Here is a 17347-nt window from a genome sequence, read left to right as displayed (position 1 = left end):
CAAGTTTGTGGGCCCAAGTAATGTAATACGGTAGAGAGGGAAAAGAATGAAATACTCTATGCCTTGAAAGAACCTTTTTTAAAATCTCCACTTCAGATTTGGTGGGGCCCAAGTAATATGTGGCATGGTAATTAAAAACACTTAAAATCCCCAAGCTAAAGCTCGGTAGGTCCCAGCAAGGAAAGTCCTTACAAATCTTATTTGATTCTCCAATTTTTTAGTGTGTGGGGCCCAAAAGATGATGAGAGGAATGTGGGGGAAGTGGTAAGGGAATGCCACTACGTGGAGAAAGAGGGGGAATGGGATGTTGGAGGAAAGGGGGACATAAGGGATATAAATGATGGAAGTAGGAGATACGTGGGGTTAGGAGGTATAAGGGGTAGTGGATGGAGTTAGGGGAGGTTAAGGAATAAAATGTAATGGGAGGTATAAAGGGGTAATGAAAGGGTAGAGGGGGTGGGATGGAGGGTAGAGGATATAGGTGTGAGTGTAGGTGAAGGGTAGGGGATGAGTATGCTAGGATGGGAAGAGGGTTAGGTAGATAAAGGTATAGGTTAGAAGGTGGGAGGTGAATGAGACGGAAGGGGTGATGGAGGTAAAGGTAATGGTAGTGGTAGGGGTAGGTTATGGATGTGGGATGGAAGGGAGGAAATATAAGGTAGGTCATCCAGGTGAAGTAAGTTAGGATATGGGAATGGATGAAGAAAGGGTAGATAGAGGATAGAAAGGTAGGTGGGTAGAGGATATGGTAAATGGAAGTGAAGCGTGGTAGGGGAGGTGGAAACGGAAGGAAATGGAATGGTGAAATGGTGATGGCGATGATGAGAAATGGAAATGGAAGCGATCGGGTTTGGGCACCCACTGACAGGACTAGGAGAAGTGGAAGGGATTATGCTTTGGCTGGGCAAAGGGAGTGTTTCACTTCATTCTTAAGAGAGGGACTTGATCAGCTCCTGAGCAAAAACAAACAAAAGGTTAATAGCAAAGACTAGACAATAACTAACAACTAAGCTAAGACAACTAACCTAGAAAGCGAAAAAGTGGGAGTCCCCATTTGCGATGGGACGATGTGTGAATACATCACAACACCTTGGTATTTTATTCTGTGTTTGATTGTGCATAAAAAAACACATCGACACCTTGCAATAGAAGCTCCAAATTTTCAAAGTTGTTATGCCTTCCATCGTTTGAATACAAAAGTTGATTCCAGATTTCATGCTTTACGAGTTGGGGACTTCAACCTCCTTTAACTTGGTGGAAAGACTGGCAGTGCAACTTGGACACTACATTCAGTAGCTATAACTTGGGCCCTCTTTATAGGGTGATTCATTTCTTCCTCGGCCCTTTTTAAGCTTAACAAGTAGCGGTGATTGAATACGTCCCTGCACATTTGGCCTTTAGAATTAAAAGAATCTGGCAGTACAAAATGAACCCAAGTTTGCTAATTTAATTTGGTATTAAGTCTGTCAAGGGCTTTTTCTTGGTAAAAGACTTATGCACATTGGTTTGAATCATCCTGAGTCCCTAGCCAGCCACAGAGTAGAGCGCTTCAAACACCTGTTTTGGACATTCCCTCATGCCCAAGATGCTTGGACACTATTTTGTTTGGGGATATAGCCATGTCACCTAGTAAAAGTTGCCATATTTTGAAATTTCTTCAGAGTTTTTATTTTGTTTCAGCACTAGAAGTCTAGAAATTGTGCTATTTTCAATGCAAAACCTTAAATTGTTGTTTTTCTCTCAATGAGAAATGTCATGTGCTTACTTCTACTTACTTTCAGATCCAAGAACCACTAGAATTCCAATAGCTGCAAAACCTCCTCAACCATTGGGGAAGTGCTCCATGTACTATTAGAAAAGCTTGGGCCAAGGGTGACACTCAAAGAATATTGCTACCAAATCCCCACCAGCAAATCCACCCACATGGTCAGAGCCGATTCTCACAACCTTCTTAACTGATGCAAATAAACACCTCTGTGCCTGCAAGTCAACTCTAACAAAAAACTAAAGATCTAATTTTATAAATACAGAGACAAATAAGGAAGAGAATGCTCCCATATTGTCTGAGAAAACATACAAACAAACAACAAAATTCTGCATTGTATTTCAGTTAACAGAAAATCAAAACTGATTACAAAAACCATGGCGAAGCTACTCATATTTTTCTCACAGCCCTCTGTACACCTCCCCCACTAAATCTGACCCTCTAAAGCCAAAAAACCCAAATAAATACCCAAACCTCCACCTCACCACTAACAACCCAAAATAGAATTGATGAAGCAGAAAACAAAAAGGCAGCGACAACTACAAGCCAAAAAAGGATCACTAGAAAAAGAAAATCAGGAAACTGACAAAGATGCCAGTCTGGGGAATCATCCGTTGCATTATCTTCCCCATCAATTTGAAAAGTCAAAACCTCATGGTTTAGAAGTGCATGACACAAACCTCAATTCAAAGGTGTGTTAAGGAATCCCATATTTTCCTTCATTCCAATAATGCTTCACATTACTGCTGTCATACCGAGTTAAATAGTTACTCTTCACCAAAAAATTTATCACATTCAAGGCAGATTTTTCATGATCATGCTCATATCCCCACAATTCACTATTCCCTCCAATTACATCACAAACAACTGAATTTCATCATCTACCTTTGAGGTTCACCAATAATTGTATAAGTTGAATTTCATTGCAGCTCTGCCTCAAATTTTGGTTGAACTTCACTCTCCAAATAATTTGTCTCTTTCATGCTAAATTTTTCCTTTGATTCCTGTTGTGACCATTTCACACATCGCCCCATTGCAAATGGGGACCCCTGCTCTTTGCTTTTTAGGGTTTGTTTTCTAGGTCTTTTAGGGTTTTGTCTGTTAGCCTTTGCATTTTGAGTGTCGCCAAGGGGATCACCTAGATAGCAGGTTCTGCTTGAGTTAGGTCAAGTTGATAAGTGATGAAGTCTGGAAAGTCCTGATCCTGAAATTTGGCTAAGTCTGGAAAGTCCTGATCCTGAAATTTGGCTAAGTCTGGAAACTGAAAAACCTCCAAAAACTAGATTTTGCAATATAACTCCTGGAGGTCTGAAACCACTCTCAAACATCCTGAAAGTATATATGGAATATAACTTAAAGTATAAGTGACATTTCCTTCTATCTTTCTTCAAGATAGAAGGAAATGTCACTTATACTTAAATGTTATATTCCATAAAATTATCCTGTCGGAGAGTTCAATAAGGTCAAATTTCGCTCACTGACCCTCTCAGGAGGTCCAAAGCGAATCTCGCCCTTGACCCTTCCAGAGGATCCAAGGCGAAAATCAACCTAGGACTCATTCCTGGCCTTATTCGACCAAATTTTGATTTGCAAAGCATTTTGTTTGGACTTTGGGATTGATTGAAAAATGAGTAAATGATGAATTTTTTCCAAGATTAGGAATTTCGCTCCTGACCCTTGCTGAGGATTCAGAGCAAAATTCATTGTAGACTTCATTTGCCACCTTGTTTGAGCTTGAAATCTTGTTCCTGGCTTTGAAAATGATCTTACCTCGCCCTGTGAAGTGGTTTGAAACTAAAAGATTGAGCAATTTAGCCTAGATTGTAAATTTCGCTCCTGACCCTTGCTGAGGGTCCAGGGCGAAAATCTTATTTAAGTTTATTTTAGCACTAATTTTGGCTAACTTGTTTTGTGCAGGGTCTCCCACAGAGAAGATTAGACATCACTTGATGCAAATTGAAGGTTGGAAAGCATTAAAGATGATAAATTTTGGGCAACAAATCAAAATCGCTCCTGACCCTCTCTGAGGGCCCAGGGCGAATTTCTTGTGGACACACTATTTTATCCTTTTTTGGACATGAGAATTTATTCATAGCATGAAACAAGATAACATCTTCCTTAGCCAAGGAATTTAGAGATGAAAAGTGAAACAATTTGATCATGATGGCAAAAAGCGCTCCTGACCCTCACTGAAGGTCCGAAGCTTGATTTTCAAATTTGCACTGTTCTTGCAGGATCAAAGTGATTTTATGATTGGAAGAGATCAAGGAAAGCATGTTCTATCCGTTGAATATAATTTGAGTGGTCAACAAAGGAGGAAATCAACCCAAAAAAACAAAAGGCGCTCCTGACCCTCACTAAAGGTCCAGAGCGATTTTCTTGAAAGACACATTATTTTATCACTTGTTGGGCTTAAAGATTTATTCATGGCATGAAAAAGGAAAGTTCTTCCTTATCAAGGTGATTTCAAAGGGAAAGGTGAGAGAAAATAGCTTAAATTTGCAAAAGCGCTCCTGACCCTCACTGAAGGTCCGGAGCTAGATTCTAAAAGTACAATTTTCTTGCAAGGACAAAACAAGTTTTGTGATTAAAATAAATGGAAGAGGGTGTGTTCTATCCGTTGAAGATAATTGGGAGAAACAACAAGGCATGGACAAGCTTAAATTTGCAAAAGCGCTCCTGACCCTCACTGAAGGCCCAGAGCGATTTTTGCAAAAAACTACAACTTTTCTTCAAAATTGTGCTAAGGCAAGGATGAGATAAGGCAAAAGGACCCCAAGAAACTTGATGAATATTGTATTGCCTTTGAAAATTGAGGATTTTAGTCACAAAATAAAAAATCGCTTCTGGCCTTCACCAAGGGCCCAGGGCGAAATTTGTGATATCCTTCATTTTCTACATTGCTTGAGCGTTGAAATTCTTAACGAATTCACCAAATTTGCTAATTTTGAGCCCTTTGGAGATTTTGAATCAAATTCACATTAAATTAAGGCATTTTGAATTTAATAAATTAATTTTTAAGCCTTGAAATTAATAAAAATTCCCTTGGAGGCATTTAAAATTAATTTTTATTAAATTAAAATTAAATGTGGAGTGCACAAGGCCTTATTTTCACTTATTTTGCCAAGTCGGCCCCCCTTTTTTTTGAAATTTATTTATTTTTAACCTCTTTTTGCCAAGTCGGCCTAGAGGGAGCAAAGGGGTGAGCGCTCTATATATTGGAGGTGTTTTTTCGCAATTCAAATCATTCAATCATCCTTTCAAGTGCAAATTTGGAGAGCTAATTGAAGGGGCGAAATTCATCTTGAAGGCTATTGGAGAGGCGAATTTCTTGCTAGATTGGAGGATAATTTCCAGATTTTTTGAAGGTATCTGAAGGCGAATTTCCAGATTTTTGAAGAGGCTAGTGGAGTTTATTCTTTTCCAAGCTAGAGGAGGCGCAATTTGTTCAAGAGAAGGCTTTGATCTACACTTTGCCTAGCGAAATCTATTTTTTTACATCATTTCTTAGAGTTTAAAACTCAAGAGGAGGTATGGCAAAATCATCTTAACGCCCTTGTTCAAGGTTTGATTTTTAGACATTTTTTAGAAAAGTCTAAGTATTGCATGGTTAACTAGGCAATGATAACTCAAGATTTATCATGAGGTTTCCTAAATTAAAATCTTAAATCTTCCTCTTGAATCTTAATTTCTACACTTAAAGATATAATGCTTAAGAACTAATTTTGAAATGTTGTGTAGGTATCAAGATGGCGACTCCAGAGCCCGGAGGATCTACAAGTCGACAGGCTCTCATCAGAGAAGATCCGGTCCAGGACAAAGATGATCTCCTCCAGCTCAGTATCATCAAAGAAGATCAAGCAAGGATAAGGGCGACCTCTTCCAGTCCAATATTCCAAGGCGAGGTACATCATCATCCTGCAAATCATGGACACAAGAAGTCAGAGCAAAGGGTTCGTTGAAGAAGCAGATAATTCCAAAAGAGTTAATTAAAGCTAACTTCTCAACATTAACAAATTGAGTATCAACCAAGTGTCTAACAAGTTGGCATCCTAGTCATCATTTCTCCAGTCAGGGTTGGTCCACCTCAACGTGTCCAGATTCAATGTACCTAACTCATGGAAGGTGGCACAAACTTCGATGTACCTACCCCAGCTATCCATTGGTCGAATTTTCCAGAGAAGACATGTGTCCTAAAGATGCAATTTTATCATTGGTCAAGCATTAAATGTTATGTAATGGTTGTAACAAACCCTAATTAGGGTTTTCATTGTTGAATCCTGGCCATCGATCTCAAATGGATCTGAGCCATCGAATTGTATTGTGGGCACTATATAAGCCCCGACTCTTCATTTTGTAAAGGCAATAGAAAGTAGTTAGAGAGAAGTTAGTGAATAGAGAATAGTTAGAAGGTGATTAGAATAGCAATTAGAGTAGAGTAGAGAGAGAAGGCAAAGATTGTTGCCAAGATGTTGTTGTAAGAGACTTGTAAAACTTCATTGAAGAAATGGTGAAATTTATGGGTCCAGTCGACAATTTGCATCGTCTCTATACTTCTCATATTTGATTTCATGTTATTAGATGAGTGGAAGAAATGTGCTTGATTGATGGTGAAATTCGTATATCCATACTACTAGCAGTTTGTTGATTGCAGACTTGCCTTGTGTAGTCAATTGGAATCATTCAGCTTAAGCTTAACTTCAATTGTCGCTTATTCATTGATATGCATTAGCCTGATGGTGTCTATGCCTGTAGTGATGATTTGAACATCATAAAGCTTTCCTTCGAAGATCGCACTAACCTTGTGGAGATGGTCCTGGGATGTTAAAACAAGACTTAGTTAGAATTTCATCAAAGATCATTCATTGCTCTTACATTCTTAGTGTTAGGATTAGATCCTTTACTCGCCCTCGTCTTTTTTCCTTTTTTTTCAAATCTAAGCCGGTAAAATCTTGTGATTCCAGCAAATCAGACGTTCAGTCATCAAGTGTAAGTCCCCTTGTGATTCCAGCAAATCACATCATACCACAGAGAGCTTATCCACAAGTAGAGATCCTACAACGAAGAACCTTGAAGTCACCCTGATTGATCCTTTTCGTGATATCTTCAGCATTCAGAGGCTTTACTCAAGAGAGGATAAGGTACCCTTGGGTATTTTATTCTGTGTTTGATAGTGTACAAAATACACATCAACAATTCCCCACTTGACTGATTTTCTCTTTTCTCTTCAAGCTCAAATCTAGCTTTTGTTAGAAGAGCTACCACTCAAAACACTCCTTCCTCTTTCCACGATTTTAAGATAGTTTTCTTTTCTTCATGACGAACCTCATAAGTATTCTCTCTACCTCAGTAGATTACATTCCAGTCATATTGCCATGGCCTACCCAACAATAAATGACATGCATCCATTGACACCACATCATGGAGCAGTTCATCATCATATGGACCAATTTTGAAAGCAACAAGACAAGACTTATCCACAAGCACACTATGACTCTTCTTTAACCAAGAAACTTAGTAGGGGTTAGCTTTTGTAATGCAAAAAAGCTGTAATTTATCAACCATTTCTGTACTTACTCAATTGTCAGTATATCCACCATCTATGATAACTTTGCACGCTTTGTCCTTACATTTGCATTTTGTTGAGAAGATGCTCTTCATCTTCCAATCAGCTTCAAGGGTTTCTTTGTCTCCAGATATTAAGGTTCTTCTCAACATCAGGTTCGGGCAATCTATAGGATTGTGGGCTTTGTCACAAATAAAACGCTTCAAGAGCCTTCGCTCTCCGGACAACAGTTGTCCACGTTCTCTACCTCTAAAGCTTCCACTTCCTCTAAAATCAAGCTTCACATTCTTACCTTCTTCTAGCTCTTCACTCATGGTAAGTTCTATAGGAAACCCCTTTCCCTTTGAGTTGATAGCCTTCACCTCTTTTACTCATTATTTTGTTTTTCCAATTTAGTTTCTCCTCAGCCTTCAAGGCATATTCATATGCCTCATCTATATTAGGAACTTTTACCAATGCAAGTTCATCTTGAAGTTGGAATTTGGGTCTATTTACATATCGGGCTGCCACTTGTCCTTCACTCTCTTGGATATCTATTCGAATTTGAAGCCTCTTAAATTGTTTAGCATAAATCTGCACTGATTGATCCATTTGTTTTGGATTCTAAAATCCTTTAAACAATTTTTGTTGGTAACCTGAGGGCAAAAATCTGGCTTTTAGATATTTCTTTCAACATCTTAGTCCAAAGTCAAATTTCATCTTTTCCCTGTCTTCTTCTCGAACTCTGCACCTTTTCCCACAATAGGGCTGCATATGACTTCAACTTGGAAGCAGAGATCTTTACTCTTTTTTGATCATCTTCATTTGCATCTTCCATCACAAAGTACTTCTCCAATTCTTGGACCCAATCTAAAAATGCATCTGGGTTGAGCTCACCTTTAAAATCAAAAATACCAACCTTTAGCTTAGAACTCTATTTTGTCAATGCCTCAATAAGCCTCTCCATAGGATCCAACATCCTAGTAGCATTCACCAAGTTTTTTTGTTCCTCTTCAGACACCCAATTCTAATCTTGCCTCAAGGATCTCTAATCTTTGAAGCAATTCACCAGTGTTCCTTCGAGGGCTTGCATTCCTCCTTCGCCCCCAATTGATGCTATGGGCCATCGTGAATTGCTTTGATACCAAAAACTGATGCAAATAAACACCTTTGTGCCTGCAAATCAACTCTAACAAAGAAATAAAAGAGCTAATTTTATAAATGTAGAGACAAATAAGGAAGAGAATGCTCCCATATCATCTGAGAAAACATACAAACAAACAACGTGTTGGCATGTTGGCATAACTGATGGAGATAATGGTGTATCGGTAAAGGACTATTGGTGATAATATAATTATGATATGATGCTTGATGATCAGTTATTTGTGTTGTCATTGATGGCAACCATATTTGTCCATGTTTGTTTATGTTTGGTATGTCATCTAAGTCTATTGGTTAAGTCTAACTAGTAATGGACTGAAATGGATTGGGTTGGAAAGAAAAACTGCCAAGTGATAGTGAACCGATAAGCAGGAACAGAGAAGGAGATGGTTGCGGTAGTGATCCGTGTTGAGTCAAGTGTTGCGGTTTGGAATGTGTGCTTATGACATCATAATGAGTCTATGACATGAACCGCATCATGTTTGGAGAACCGGAAGTCATGTTTGTAATTGACTGTTGTATAATCAGCTAGGATTTGAGAACCGGTAACAAGATCTTTGACCGGTGATGTTTTATGGTTTGGTGGTGATTCTTTTCATGTTCATAAGTTGATGATGACGTTTCAAAATCCGTGTGAAGAGATAAGATGTTGTTTTGGAGCTGACAAGAATTTGTAATAGCAAGCTATGAAGTGTTGAGTCCAAATCATTTATCTGTTGTTTCCTAATAGTTGCAGCAACATTAAAATCCCTTAACCGAGTAGGTCCTGACAGGCCTGATCTTGTAAATCCCTTCACCGGGTGGCTCATTAATTTGGGTTTAAATCTTCCAGCAAGGTTACTCCTAAGAGGGTAAAGCTCCGAACAGAGCTAAGTTGTAAAATCCCTTGACCGGGTAACTCCTAACAGGGTCTGCTCTTAACCAGGCATTGTTGTAAAGCTCCTAACCGGGCTAGGCTCCTAACAGGGGGCATTCCGAAAGAGTGCATATTTTGTGGGTACCAATTCCCATCGTGGTTTTTCCCATTTGGGTTTACATGTGAAAAATCCTTGTGTTCATGTTGTGGATGGATTGTTCATTTGGTATGTTTACTATATTTGCTTAATGATAAACACTTAAGTTGCTACCGGTAATGTTTTGGTGAATCTGCATTAAGTGATTGTTTGATCAGCTACCGGTACTGGTTATAAACTGTTTTGAGAGGTATTTTGCAGATTGGTGAAAAGTTGCAGTTTATCCTTATTACTGATTCACCCCCCCCTCTCAGTAATAACCAGATCCTCACAATAACAATTGGTATCAGAGCATTAGGTCCTCTTTGTGCAAAAGCTTAACCGCTTGAGGAAAAGATCCGAGGAAGATGATGAAGAAAGAGGGTCCCAAATTCACTAAGGACAACTACAAAATATGGAGTGATAGAATGAAGATATATATCAAAGGTATGGGTGCTCAGTTCTGGCAGCATGTTATAACTCAGTATGTACCTCCTACCAGTCCTCTGACTGCAAATCAGTTGAAGGAGCAGCAAGAAAACATTCAAGCACTGGAAGCCATAGTAAGTACACTGGATGATACTGAATATATTGATGTCCATGGTTTAGAGACTGCTTTTGAAGTTTGGGAGAAGTTAGAATTAATCTATGGTGGTGATAAGCATGTTCAAAAGGCTAAAGAAGAGAGTCTTAGAGGAAAGTTTGATGATATAAGAATGATGGAAGGAGAAAATATTACTCAGTATGGACAAAGCATAAAAGAAGTTGTCGGTGGAATCAAAAGTGCTGGTGGTACTATAGAAGAAGACACTGTTGTGAGTAAGATGCTTAGAACTATATTGCTAGCCTATGCCATTAGAGTGTCTGCTATTCAAGAGTTGAGGTCAGTTACTAAGGACAAGGTTATTGTTGATTCTTTGATTGGTAAGCTCACTACTTTTGAGTTAAATAGTTTTGATAACAGTGTACCTAAGACAGAATCTGCTTTTAAAGCATTTGTATCTAGTGTACCGGTGAGAAAAGGAAAAGATGCTTGTCAAAGTCATGAATGCAAGTCGAGTCATCTTGGTGGTAGTAAAGCTGATGTGGATGACAAAGGTAATCTAATAGAATTTGAAGCTCTATTGGCTAAAAGACTTCCTGGAGGCACTGGTAAGTACAAAGGTAAGTTGCCTCTCAAATGTTTCTCTTGTAACAAGATAGGACATATTGCTGCACACTGTCCTAATAATGATCAAAAGGAAAAGTTTAAAAAATATAAGGGAAAAGGAAAGAAACAGTGTTATATTGCAGTTGATGAAGGTGCTACTGATGAGGAATCTGAGGATGAAGACAATGAGGAGATTGTTTTTGTTGTTGTTAAGGAAGATCTGTCTGATAAGAAGGCTTTAGTATCTCGTATTAACAACAGCGATAAATGGATTATTGACAATGGTTGCTCACACCACATGACCGGTGATAAGAACAAGTTTATTTCTCTTAAAGAATTTGATGGCGGTGTAGTAAGATTTGGAAACAATTTACCTTGTATGGTTAAAGGTAAAGGTTCTATCTCTTTGAATGGTACAAGTAATGTTGATGATGTATTTTGGGTTAAAAGTTTAAAACATAACTTGTTGAGTATTGGTCAGTTGAATGACAAAGGTTATCATCTTGAGTTTAAGAGTGGAGTGTGCAGGATCTTAGGATGCAAAGGAGAATTAATTGCTACTGGTAAGCAAACTAAAGGTAACTTATTCCATCTAAATGCTAATGTGAACAGATGTTTGGTTGCTAAGGTTAAAGATAGTTGGTTATGGCATAAAAGATTTTGTCATGTGAACTTTGATAAGGTGGTTAAGGTCAGCAAATCTAGTATGGTGAGAGGTATGCCCCAGCTTGTTAAACCAGAAAATGTGTTGTGTAAAGAATGTCAATTAGGTAAGATGACTACATCTTCTTTCAAGAGCAAATCTTTTTCTTCTGAGCATATTCTAGATTTGGTGCACACTGACTTATGTGGTCCTATGAGGACTAGAAGCTTTTATGGTGACAAGTATTTCATAATATTTACTGATGATTTTTCTAGAATGATGTGGGTTACTTTTCTGAAGGAAAAGTCACATGCTTTCAGCAAGTTCAAGGCATTCAAGGTCTTAGTAGAAAAGGAAACCGGTAAGAATCTTAAGTGTCTGAGATCTGACCTGGGTGGAGAATTTACATCAGATGAGTTTGTGAGATACTGTGATGAAAATGGAATAAAGAGACAATTATCTGCTCCAAGGACACCACAACAGAATGGAATTACAGAAAGAAGAAATAGAACCATTGTTGAAGCAGCAAGGACTATGCTGATACAGGGAGATGTACCTAAGATGTTTTGGAGAGAAGCAGTCAGCACTGTTGTTTACACATTGAACCGAGTACTGGTGAAGAAAGGTAATGATAAATCACCCTATGAGTTATGGTATGGTAGAACTCCTAGTGTTAGTTACTTCAAAGTTTTTGGCAATAGGTGTTTTATAAAAAGAGATGATTATACTGGTAAATTTGATGCTAAAAGTAATGAAGGAACATTTCTTAGCTGCTCCACTAAGAGCAAAGCTTTCAAGTGTTACAACAAAAGGGCAAAGAAGATTGTGGAGAGTGTGAATATAAAAGATGATGAGTACTCTGATGAACCTAACGATACCAACAAATCTGATCCAGCAGATGATGAACAAAAACTTGTGTTTATTGAACCGGAAGTGCAAAAAGATGTTGAGCAGAACTGTGCAGATGAAGATGCTCAACCGGTAGATGAAGAAGATGAAGAACAAGAAGAGGTTGTTGCACCGGAACAGGTAATTCCTAGGTATGTAAGGTTAAATCACTCTGAAGACCAGATAATAGGTGACAAGAATGTTAGAGTACAGACTAGAAGGAAAATCAGAGAAAGTTCTTGTCTAATTTCTACAGTTGAACCGAAGACGGTTAAAGAAGCTCTTAAGGATGATGACTGGTTAGATGCAATGAATGAAGAACTTGATCAGATTACACTTGGTCACTTGTTCCTAGACCTGATGATAAAAATGTGATTGGTACAAAATGGGTATTTAGAAACAAGCTGAATGAAGACGGAAAAGTTGTTAGAAACAAGGCAAGACTAGTATGCAAAGGGTATGCACAAGAAGGTGAAGATTATGGAGAGACCTTTGCATCGGTTGCTAGGGTTGAAGGAGTTAAAATGCTACTTGCATTTGCAGCTTTTAAAAGTTTTAAAGGTTATCAAATGGATGTAAAGTCAACATTTCTAAATGGTATTCTTGAAGAAGAGGTGTATATTGAACAACCGGATGGGTTTGCATTGTCAGAAGATAAGGATATGGTATGCAAACTGCATAAGGCATTATATGGATTGAAGCAAGCACCAAGGGCATGGTTTGAAAGACTTCATGCACATCTGATAAAGATAGAATTTCAGAAAACCACTAAGGACAGCAATATTTATTTGAAGACTGAAGGAGACAAGAAGTTGATTGCAGAAGTATTTGTTGATGATATCATATTTGGAGGAAATGATGATATGAGTATGACTTTTGTAAATGAGATGAAGAAAGAATTTGAGATGTCTCTTATAGGTGAGAAAAAAATTCATTGGATTGCAGGTCCAACAGCTGAAAGGTGGTATTTTTGTCAATCAGTCCAAGTATGTGAAGGGAGTGTTAAAGACCTTTGGAATGGAAGACTGTAAACTGGTTGGAATACCTATTTACCGGTTGCAGATTGTCAATAGAAGATGATTCACCCTCAGTGGATGAGAAGGAATACAGGTTCATGATTGGGAAATTGCATTATGTTGTTCATAGTAGACCGGATGTTGCCCATGCAGTTGGTTTAGTAGCAAGATTTTAGAAGAGCCCTAAGGAGACACATATGATAGCAGTAAAGAGGATATTCAGATATCTTAGAGGGACAGTTGATTATGGATTGTGGTATCCATACAGAGGCATTTTTTCTTCGTAGGTATTCACTGATGCTGATTGGGCAGGGAATGTAGATGACCGGAAAAGCACAACCAGTGGAGCATTCTTTCTAGGCGGTAGACTGGTAGCTTAGACCAGTAAGAAACAGACTTGTATATCTCAGTATACAGCTGAAGCAGAATATGTGCCTGCATCCATGAATTGTACACAAGCTATATGGATGAGACATGTCTTGGAAGGATTCAAAAAAGATATGACAGAACCGGTGATCATACATTGTGATAACACTAGTGCTATAAACATTTCTAAGAACCCAGTACTGCATGCTAGGACTAAACGTATTGAATTGAAGTATGCAGGAAAAGAAAGTGAGATTGGAGCATGTATCAAGTAAAGAGCAGTCGGCAGATATATTCACTAAGCCATTACCTAAGGCTACCTTTGAATATCTTAGAGGTAAGTTAGGGGTTATACCCCTACCCAAGGTCAACTAAGAAGATGTGGAAGCACCAATCCAATGGACTCATTGAATACCTTTCACTATGGATTGATGAGAAGTGGGCTACTCCTCAAGGGGAGCAGCTGAGATGATGACAGAAGATGCCTTTGCACCTTTGGCATTGTTGTCAAAGGGGGAGAAAAAATATGATAGGGGGAGAAGAGCAATAAAGAGCAAAGGAGAAGAACTGATGACCGGATAGTGATGTACAACAGACATAACAGGTTTCATGATGAGATTTTGGAGTTGCAGTTTTTGGTGTTACTATCAATGCCAAAGGGGGAGATTGTTGGCATGTTGGCATAACTAATGGAGATGATGGTGTATCGGTAAAGGACTGTTGGTGATGATATAATTATGATATGATGCTTGATGATCAGTTATTTGTATTGTCATTGATGGCAACCATATTTGTCCATGTTTGTTTATGCTTGGTATGTCATCTAAGTGTACTGGTTAAGTCTAACCCGTAATGGATTGAAATGGATTGAATTGGAAAGCAAAACTACCAAGTGACAATGAACCAGTAAGCAAGAACAGAGAAGGAGATGGTTGCGGCAGTGATCCGTGTTGAGTCAGGTGTTGGGGTTTGGAATGTGTGCTTATGACATCATAATGAGTCTATTACATGAACCGCATCATGTTTGGAGAACCAGAAGTCATGTTTGTAATTGACTGTTGTATAATCAGCTAAGGTTTGAGAACCGGTAACAAGATCTTTGACTGGTGATGTTTTATGGTTTGGCGGTGATTTTTTTCATGTTCATAAGTTGATGATGACGTGTCAGAATCCTTGTGAAGAGATAAGACGCGATTTTGGAGCTGACAAGAATATGTAATAGCAAGCTATGAAGTGTTGAGTCCAGATCATTTATCTGTTGTTTCCTAACAGTTGCAGCAGCATTAAAATCCCTTAACCGGGTAGGTCCTGACAGGCCTAATCTTGTAAATCCCTTCACCGGGTGGCTCATTAATATGGGTTTAAATCCTCCAGCAAGGTTACTCCCAACAGGGTAAAGCTCCTAACAGAGCTAAGTTGTAAAATCCCTTGACCGGGTGACTCCTAACAGGGTCTGCTCTTAACCGGGCATTGTTATAAAGCTCCTACCAGACTAGGCTCCTAACAGAGCGCATTCCGAAAGAGTGCATATTTTGTGGGTACCAATTCCTACCGTGGTTTTTCCCATTTGGGTTTCCACGTGAAAAATCCTTGTGTTCATGTTGTGGATGGATTGTTCATTTGATATCTTTACTATATTTGCTTAATGATGAACACTTAAGTTGCTACCGGAATGTTTTGGTGAATCTGCATTAAGTGATTGTTTGATCAGCTACCGATACTGGTTATGAACTGTTTTGAGAAGTATTTTGCAGATTGGTGAAAAGTTGCAGTTTATCCTTATTACCGATTCACCCCCCTCTCAGTAATAACCGGATCCTCACAATAACACAATGAAATTCAGCATTGTATTTGACTTAACAGAAAATCAAAACTAATTATATAAATCATGGTGAAGCTACTCATCTTTTTCTCACAGGCCTTCGTACCTCTCTCCCACTAAATCTGACCCTCTAAAGCCAAAAATTCCAAATAAATACCCAGACCTCCGCCTCACCACTAACAACCCAAAATAGGACTGATGAAACAGAAAACAAAAGGGCAGCGACAGCTAAAGGCCAAAAAAGGGATCACTAAAAAAGGAAAATCAGGAAACTGACAGAGATGTCAGTCTGGAGAATCATCCGTTACATAATTAACAGAGGGATTGGAGCCCCTCTCCCCAAGAAAAGCTTATTGGCAAATGCAGGGTGGTTTCAAGACCCCTGTTCTACCTCCACTGCCTGATGATGAGTGTTGGTGCTGCTCACAGTCCCGGACCCTTGCAATGACTGGGAAGTCCCTGATCCTCTTCCAAGAGTCATCCCCTTTGGTGGTTCCTTGACAGGACGATCCTCTTCCCCTTCCCCTAGCACGGCAACTCATGCTTAGAGTCAGCAATGTTGTTTGTTAGCTGGCAGCCTTTAAATTCTACATTTTTATCGCTTGTGTTTTGATAGGCCATGTATACTTATCAGCTGCTTCTAATTGTAAACCTTGTAATCATTAAATTTTATAATTACTACATGATATTCATAGAAGCGTTTCTCGTACTTTAAATCCCACAATTTTTTCCTGAAACTTCAAGGCGGTGTCAAGAAAATTAGCCTACATAGTATTCGCACAATCCGCATCCCTGTGGTTCGTGTAAGCTATTCATATTGAGCTATAGTAACCAGAAACCCCTAAAGCCCATATCCTATTGAATTGAACTTTCGAATCCCACGAACCAAGAGACAAATAGTTCAATATAGATTTACGATATGTGGCAGCAAAAATTATTCGGGAGAAAACAAAATGAACCGACCTTGAAGAAAAGAGGATGATCATACAAATTCAACTGCTTGAGAACTGCAAGCCAATCTACTCTTTTGGGCTTCATGATCTTGACCCATTTCATCAACAACGGATATGGGTCATCCTCCCCTGTCATACAGATGATATGTTTGATAACAGCCTTACTTCTTCCGCTCATTTTTGGAGGCAGCTCTTCAATGAGATTCCTCTGTGCAACGTCCAGATTTTGGACTTGTACATCAGTCCACCTCAACGCATTTTCCTTTGCTTTTACTTTGTGGGAGGAGATTTCTTCAGCTCCTAAATCCAAAGAATGCCCGTCAGCGCACGTTGGATCATCCTCGTGGTCTTCCGTTGCTGCTGTCAATGAGAACCCGGTACAAGAAATTTGACGGCAGTGTAATTTTCTGCTTCGCCCTATAATGTGTTGATCTTTTGATTGACATGCTGCTGTTTCGGTTATTTTTTTGGTAAAGCGGAAGGCTGATCCCCGTGTGGGTAGTAGCACTTGTTTGATTTGAATACTAACTAGCATATAGCGTTGAATGCAAATCACTCCTTCCATTGGCGAGATGCATCCCGGCATATGGGATAAGATTTTATCCAACAGTCTATATTTCAAAATCAATGCCTGCCGATATCAATCCAGGTATCTCATCAATCAAAAGAAAATTATGCTCGTAAGCAGCAGTAATGCATTTATTAGTCCCTGCCTATATAGGCAGGAGACTAATGTTTTCAAGCAAGTTAATTAGTTTGTTCTTGGAAATCGTGTCAAAAAGAAATTAAGGTGATTTACAATAGTTTACAACACTTTGTTTTTTAAAAGTATTTTTTGAACATTTTAAACTTTTTTTTGATTGGTCTATTACAATTTTTCTAGGGTTTTAAATTTTTTTATTTAGAAATTAAAAGAAAAGAATATGGTGACCAATAAAAAATGAACAATGAAATATCTTTTTTATAATTTTGTAATGTTTTGCTGAAATTTTTTTCTAGAACTTTCTGGCATTCTATCGTGGCAAGATGAAAAAATCTAGAAAGAT

At 38.6% G+C, this 17347-nt stretch overlaps 1 protein-coding gene across 1 annotated transcript in view; it reads right to left on the bottom strand.

The window, feature by feature from the left end:
• The window catches only part of LOC131070715 (pentatricopeptide repeat-containing protein At1g01970), a 76838-nt gene extending 59823 nt beyond the window's left edge, over positions 1 to 17015 (bottom strand). Inside the window, exon 1 of the mRNA XM_058006320.2 lies at positions 16312 to 17015. Within this exon, the coding sequence (XP_057862303.2) occupies positions 16312 to 16887 (576 nt within the window). The 5' untranslated portion in view covers positions 16888 to 17015. The remainder of the gene's footprint in view (positions 1 to 16311) is intronic.
• Positions 17016 to 17347: the final 332 nt, after the last annotated feature.

Source organism: Cryptomeria japonica, chromosome 6, assembly GCF_030272615.1.
Source record: "Cryptomeria japonica chromosome 6, Sugi_1.0, whole genome shotgun sequence".
Lineage (NCBI taxonomy): Eukaryota > Viridiplantae > Streptophyta > Pinopsida > Cupressales > Cupressaceae > Cryptomeria > Cryptomeria japonica.
This window is presented reverse-complemented; position numbering and strand designations above follow the sequence as displayed.